General features: G+C 48.8%; 1 protein-coding gene across 8 annotated transcripts in view; it reads left to right on the forward strand.

Annotated features, from left to right (window-relative positions):
• The window catches only part of TOM1L2 (target of myb1 like 2 membrane trafficking protein), a 126,525-nt gene that overhangs the window by 100,173 nt on the left and 19,225 nt on the right, over positions 1–7,127 (forward strand). For all 8 annotated transcript variants that reach the window (XM_017514848.2, XM_037733589.1, XM_017514849.2 and 5 more), the window contains 3 exons: positions 1,792–1,925; positions 4,437–4,485; positions 4,934–5,057. In XM_017514848.2, the coding sequence (XP_017370337.1) occupies positions 1,792–1,925; positions 4,437–4,485; positions 4,934–5,057 (307 nt within the window). The remainder of the gene's footprint in view (positions 1–1,791; positions 1,926–4,436; positions 4,486–4,933; positions 5,058–7,127) is intronic.

Raw genomic sequence — 7,127 nt, forward strand, 5'->3', positions numbered from 1 at the left:
CCAGATAATTTTTGTATTTTTTTGTAGAGATGGGGTTTCACCATGTTGGCCAGGCCGGTCTCAAACTCCTGACTTTAAGAGATCTGCCTGCTTCGGCCTCCCAAAGTGTGGGGATTAGGCATGAGCCACTGCACTCAGCCTCAGAATACTTTAGAGTCATTAGTTAATTCTCTCAAAAGTACTTGGGAAGTGCCTCCCATGTGTCAGTCATGAACCATGTACCAGGGAAATGCCTTCTCTGTCCTCAAAGAGCTTCAGTCTAGAGGGGAAGGTAGACAAGAAGCCCAGCCCCTGTGTAAGTGCTGTGTTGCAGGATACCGGGGACCTGCAGGAGGGATACCTTTGATTCCCCACTTGGCTTGACTGACCACCTCGGTGATGTGTTCGGCAGATGATTACTGGGCTTTTTCACTGTGTGTGGCTCAGCGCAGGGCTTGAGGGCATCCTTGGATGGTTAAATGGCAACACCCCCCTCAAGAGTTTATGATGTAGCAGGAAGGACGACCCTCTAGCCAAGCCAGCCAGATTATGAGACAAAATGAGGAACTAAAGAAAGATTGCCATGTGTCTTGTGAATAAATCAGTTACTTCTACCAGAAACGGTTTCAAAATGAAGTTGTTTTGAGGCTGAGGTGTGAGAAGGAGGGACTTATCCTTCATGTCTTATCCACTTAACTCACTGGCACCCTCCGGTGCCCAGGTATCTGGGGATAGTATCTCCCTTTGCCTTAACCCTGTGTGGTACACTAGGACTTGGAGCTTTGGTCATAGGCAGTTCCTGTCGTCAGGGATGCTTGGGGGCCAGCCTGACAGGGTTGCCAGCTCCCTCCTCTGTCGCATCCTCAGTCTGGCATCGAGATGACAAGGGGTCTGGCGGGTATTGAGGGAGCTCTATAAGCAAGTTTGAACAAGAGCATCAGTAAGGCTGCTGCTGTTCTGGAACAGGGAAGGCTCATGGAAGCCAGGCCGTAAAGTGCCAAGGCTCTGTCATCAGGGGGATTTTGCTTTAAGGGTAGAGAGGGTTCCACTGGCAACTGGGGGTGTATGAATGTCCTCTTTTGGCCAGCCAGGGAGCTGCCTGGGCTTCTGAGACCTTGGCAAAGTGGCAGACGAGCCACCAAAATATACCTAATCATAAAATATACCTAGGCATAAAATACACTCCTGCTGTTGCTGAGAATGTAAGTAAACTGATGTCATCTTTTTCGAGGGCCTTTTACTACTACCAATTAATGTTATAAACGACCCTACCCTTTCACCTGGAAATTTCCTTTCTAAGGAACTCATCCTATGGAAGTTTTGCCCAAGTGCATGTGCATGTGTGTGTACAGGTATTCATTGCTGCCTTATTTGGGTTGGCCAAAGAAAGAGAAACCACAAGCTAAATGCCCAACAATAGAAGAATGGCAAGACACATGAAACACACACGAAGGAATGAGCCAGTCTGCACCAAGTAATGGGGAACAGTGTCTGGAATATTTTGTTGAGAAAAAGCAAGCTGCAAAGAATCACATTTTAATATTTTTAAATGACTTGTATAAGCATGAACTTATATACATACAGCAGTGTGTCTGTCTGGGCGTTGGCTGAAAAAGTGCTTGTTTCCTCTGGGAAGAAGGAGCAGGCGGTGAAGATGGAAATTCTACTTTGAATGTGGCACATGTCTGGTTTTATGAACAAGCGTGTACTCCTTTTGTGACTTTTAAGAATCAGTACGAATGTTTTCAAAGGAAATAGAATGTGACAAAAAGCGCACCCAGCAGGCTACCCAGAGGTGCATGTGTTCCCTAGGAGCTGAACAGGACCTGCCGGGCCATGCAGCAGCGTATTGTGGAGCTCATCTCCCGTGTGTCCAACGAGGAGGTCACGGAGGAGCTGCTTCATGTGAACGACGACCTCAACAACGTTTTCCTTCGATATGAGAGGTGGGAGCTTGAGTTCTTTTTTTTTTCCCCCTTGAAAAGATTGTTGCCATAACAGAGGGATTTCTTTCATAAACAAAGGAAAGAGAGGGAGAGAGAGAGAGATTAGCGTTGGGAAATACTCATCAGAGATGCTAATTTGTTCCCGGCTGACAGGGAAAATGTGTCTTGTCCTCCTGGGAACTGTGCAGCAGAAGCAGCAGGAAGTTGACGTGCAGAATTAGGCTCTGCCCTTTGTAAGCCTCAGGCTGCTCTGCCTTTCCCCACTGCCCCGCCACCCCCAGCCCCAGGGAGGGGTAGGACTTGGGGGGCTCTGGGCCCCAGAGCTTCTGCACCTGCTCCTTTGATGATCGTTTGAATTTGAAAAGGATTAAAGGGGAAGAAAAATCTCTACTAAGAAAAAGGATTTCCTCTTTCCTATCTTAAAAAAAAAAAAAGAAAGAAAAGAAAAAAAGCTTTTCCCTCTGCAAATGTCAGTGTTATCTAGAGCATTCAGGGGAAGCAGGCGGGTGTAAGTGCCGGAAAGCTGCTGCTTAGGGAAGCGCGCACACATTCATTTCAGTTCTTTCTGCAGCCACATCGTTTTTAGGTTTGAGGTAATAAACCTGCAAATTCTTTTCCATTTCCAAAGCCTTCCCTCAGGACAAAGTCCAAAATGTCTTACTTAGACCTAGTTTTAAATAGGAGGAATAATGGTAAGCACAGTTCCCATCTCATCACTTGATGGGAGCACACTGGCCTTTCATGAAGGACTCAGCATCAGGACCAGAGAGGACCAACCTTTTCCTCTTAGAGATGAGGCCTGAAACGACAGGACAGTGGCTTGAGTCCCCTGAAGACTCGAGATCGTGGTCCCCTCTGCTGCACCAGCTGACTCACAGCCTACTGCTGGCTTCATCAGGAGGACAAGCATCTGGCATCAGTTAGGGTCAGTGGGACAGATGCTTGCATTTGCATTACCCTTTGGGGGCCTAAAGGGTGGTTTGTTGTGGTTGTCACGGTCTTGGGACTTGTCTCAGCTTTTGACTATGGAAGTACACACCAGTGGCTCTGTGCCTGTCTGACAGGTGAAGAAGCCTCTGCAGTAAGTATGTGGGGGTCCCCAGGACCGCCCCCACCCCCCCGTGCATCAGTTGGAGAATAGGAACAGATGTGAGGGGACTTGACTCCCAGCCCTAGCCCCTTTGTCTTGCCACATGGTTTCAGTTCTTCGTGGTAAATGGGCTTGGGTTTAACCTGTTAAACCTGTTTAAGCCCTGCTAGAAAGCATAACAGGAGCTAACTAGTGTGGGCATTTTCACCCAAGAGTCCCCAGTCCCAGCACTACGAAGAATTCAGAGGCAAAGCCTGGGGCTGGTGGCTGGAGGTGCTGTCCTGGTTGGAGTGTCTTTGATGATACTCATTGCTCATTGAAGATGAGTGTGGAAAAGGTACCCCAGGATTAAAATTGTCTCAGATGTATTAATATTGCTGTTCTCCTTGTAGACCACTGTTGAAAAAACCACACAAGTCTTTCTTACCTTTTCTCTTTTTTTTTTCTTTTTTTTCTTTACACAAAACCTTGAAGATACACACAAGTCTTTCTTAAAACCAAAGTAGGCACTCACCGCCTACCCAGATCATTCCTTCTGGGGATCCCTTGTCACCAGACGCTGACCCCAGCAAGTTGGGAGACAAATGTGGAGCAGCTTAACTCACTAAAGCTGGGTGTCCAAGGCTCCAGCTGGAAAAAGTCTCTTGGTTACCGCTGCCCGTGGCATTTGGAGCTTTAAAATACAATACAGAACATAATCTATTCTGCCCCACCCCAACACAAACCTCATAACTACTCTTCTGTTCCCTACCTGATAGAAGGACGACCTGGTTTCAACAGTTGCTCAAAGTCAAGTCCCCCTGCACTGCCTGACTGGGTGCAGAGGGGACTCGTTTCACCTTCCTAGCAGCCCTTCAGTGATTGGCCCAGGCCTCTCCACAGTAGCTACTGGCAAGCATCCCCCGCCCCCCCACCATAGCAGGGCCTTGCGCCTGCCTTCCTCCTCCTGGTGCCCACCCTGTGCGTGCCCTGCCCCCTTTCCCCAGAGGTTGAGTTGGGAGCATGATAGGAACACTAGCTAGTTGCTCCTCAACACAGCCCTATGAAATAGGAATCTGCAGCTGCTGCCTGGCATTGTATATTTGAGAGCTCCAAGGTAAGGTGGCTAAGCCACCCTCCCTCCAGGGTCAAGAGGAGCTCTCTGAGCCCAGGGTGTGTGAGGAGAGGCTGGGGACACTCAAGATGGGCCACCACCCCTTTCTGATGACAACTGAGGGTGCTAGGTGAGAGGCTGATCCCCCCAGGGGGAGCCCCACACAGAGGAAGCCTTGGCAGAGTTGATGTATGGTTTCACTCCCTAGCCCCCAGGTGGGACTGGCTGGTCTTGGTTCCAGCGGCTCTTCATAGGACTAGTGAGCACTCCACAGGGCCAAATCACAGGCTTCCTTTCTCCTTACTTCTGCTTCCCCTTTCCCCATTAGGTTCGAACGATACAGGTCTGGCCGATCGGTTCAAAATGCCAGTAATGGAGTAAGTATTCCTTCAGAATTCTCCCATCTCCTGGGGCCAGACCTGCCCCTCCACACTTTGGAGGCTGGAGAGACCTCCAGTTTTTCTAACTGGGGTTGAAATATTAGGGAAATTGAAGAGCAAGCTCTGGTTGATGGGATACTAGGGCAGAGCTAGCAGGTACCCCTGATGGAAGGGTGGCAAGGGAGCCTTAAGTCTGCAGCTCCCAGGACAATCACTCAGCAACCCCTCCTTTTAGTGGGGAGGGAGAGGAGGCAGTGGGCAAGGCTCACTGACATCGAGGCCCATCATGGACCCGGAAGGTGGGTGGGGAATGTGGCCTTGCTTCAGTGCTGGAGCAGCGTTCATGCCTTTCCTCTCAGGACCCTGCACAGTTGCCTCGATAGCTTCTACTTCAGAGCCCGACTCCAGGGCTCTGGGGCTCATGGCCAATCTCACGTTCTGACAGGTCCTGAATGAAGTGACGGAAGACAACTTAATAGACCTGGGGCCAGGGTCTCCAGCCGTGGTGAGCCCCATGGTGGGGAACACAGCACCCCCATCTTCCCTCTCCTCCCAGCTTGCAGGCTTGGGTGAGTGTCTCACAGGGACAAAAGGACCTACCTACCTACTATCTACCACTAGGGACAGGGGAAATTCCAAGGAATTGGAAGTCATTTGCTTTTTAAAGAAAGGGCACCTGCCATTTTTTTTTTTTTTTCTTTTTTTTTGAGACAGAGTCTTGCTCTATCGCCAGGCGCCAGGCTGGAGTGCAATGGCGCAATCTCAGCTCACTGCAATCCCCGCCTCCCGGTTCCCGCCTCAGCCTCCCGAGTAGCTGAGACTACAGTCATGCGCCACCACGCCCAGCTAATTTTTGTATTTTTTGGTAGAGAGAGCGTTTCACCATGTTGGCCAGGATGGTCTCGATCTCTTGACTCCATGATCCGCCCACCTCAGCCTCCTAAAGTGCTGGGATTACAGGCGTGAGCCACCGCGCCTGGCCTACCTGCCATGTTTTATGTAGAACATTCCCTGTGATTGAAGTGATTTCCTTTTCAATATTAATTCGGTCAAGGCCGGGGACATAATCCCAGAACTTTGGGAGGCCAAGGTGGATGGATCCCTTGAGGTCAGGAGTTCGAGACCATCCTGGCCAACATGGCGAAACCCTGTCTTTACTAAGAATACAAAAAAAATTAGCCAGACATGGTGGCAGGTGCCTGTAGTCTCAGCTACTCAGGAGGCTGAAGCAAGAGAATTGCCTAAACCCAGGAGGCAGGGGTTGCAGTGAGCTGAGATCACACCATTGCACTCCAGCCTAGGTGATGACTCCATCTTAAAAAAAAAAAAAAAAAATCAATATTAACTTGGTCAAGGAGAGCAGATAGGTTTCAGCTCATTGGCTCCCTGGAACACGGGTTTGAGGAGGATGCTGAAGCCACATCAGGAGTTAGAAGTCTGTGATTGATTGACGATATTTGCAGAAGGCTTGGGAACAGGAGGTAGCAGCACTGACATATTGCTCTCCTTGAACTGTCCATTGGCCTAAAGCAGTCCATTGTCTGGAACTTAAAAGAAGCTCACCACTTTCCACAGTTCATTTAGTTTGTACATTCAAAGTGTGTATATGACCCTAGCGCATTAGTTATAATGGATAATACCAATTTGTAATAAATGAAATTATAACATTGAAATCATTAATAAGCGTGGCCCTCAAAATTCTTCTCTCTTGCTTTTCGGTTTCATTTTTTAAACTATTTCTCTGTCTGCCTTCCTTTCATTTAACTTGAGCTAAACTTCTAGTGGCTATCAGTTGCTATAATTCTAGCTTCTCAATATTTCATATATTTGTAGCCACTATTTCTGTATTGGAACAGATGTCTCTGCCTTCAGTCAGTCCAGCATATATGACTGCCAGATTTAATACTTAAAATTCAAATTGGATTCTGCTACCTCCCTTCTTAAAAAAACGTCTAGTAGGCCAGGCATGGTGGCTCACGTCTGTAATCCCAGCACTCTGGGAAACCAAGACGGGTGGATTGCTTGAGTCCAGGAGTTCAAGACCAGCCTGGGCAACATAGCAAAACCTTGTCTCTACTAAAAATACAAAAAATTAGCTGGTAGTGGTGGCACACACCTGTAGTCCCAGCTACTTAGGAGACTGTTGCAGGAGAATCTCCTGAGTCCAGGAGGTCAAGTTGCAGTGAGCTGAGATCATGTTGCTGCACTCCAGTCTGGGCATCCAGAGTGAGACCCTGTCTCAAAAAAAAGTGTAGTGTCCACTGTGGTGGTGGCTCACACCTGCAATCCCATCACTTTGGGAGGCCGGGTTGGGAAGATCACTTGAGGCCAGGTGTTTGAGACCAGCCTGGGCAACATAATGAGACCTTGTCTGTACAAAATAATTTTAAAACGGCTGGGTGGCTGGGAGTGGTGGCTCATGCCTGTAATCCTAGCACTTTGGGAGGCCGAGGTGGGTGGATCACCTGAAGTCAGGAGTTCAAGACCAGCTTGGCCATCATGGTGAAACCCCATTTATAAAAAAAAACCGCTGGGCATGGTGGCGCACACCTGTAGTCCTAGCTACTTGAGAGGCCAAGGCGGTGGAATCGCTTGAGGCTGGGAGGTCAAGGCTACAGTAAGCCATAATTGCACCAAGA

This window comes from Cebus imitator, unplaced genomic scaffold (assembly GCF_001604975.1).
Source record: "Cebus imitator isolate Cc_AM_T3 unplaced genomic scaffold, Cebus_imitator-1.0 Scaffold538, whole genome shotgun sequence".
Classification (NCBI taxonomy): Eukaryota; Metazoa; Chordata; class Mammalia; order Primates; family Cebidae; genus Cebus; species Cebus imitator.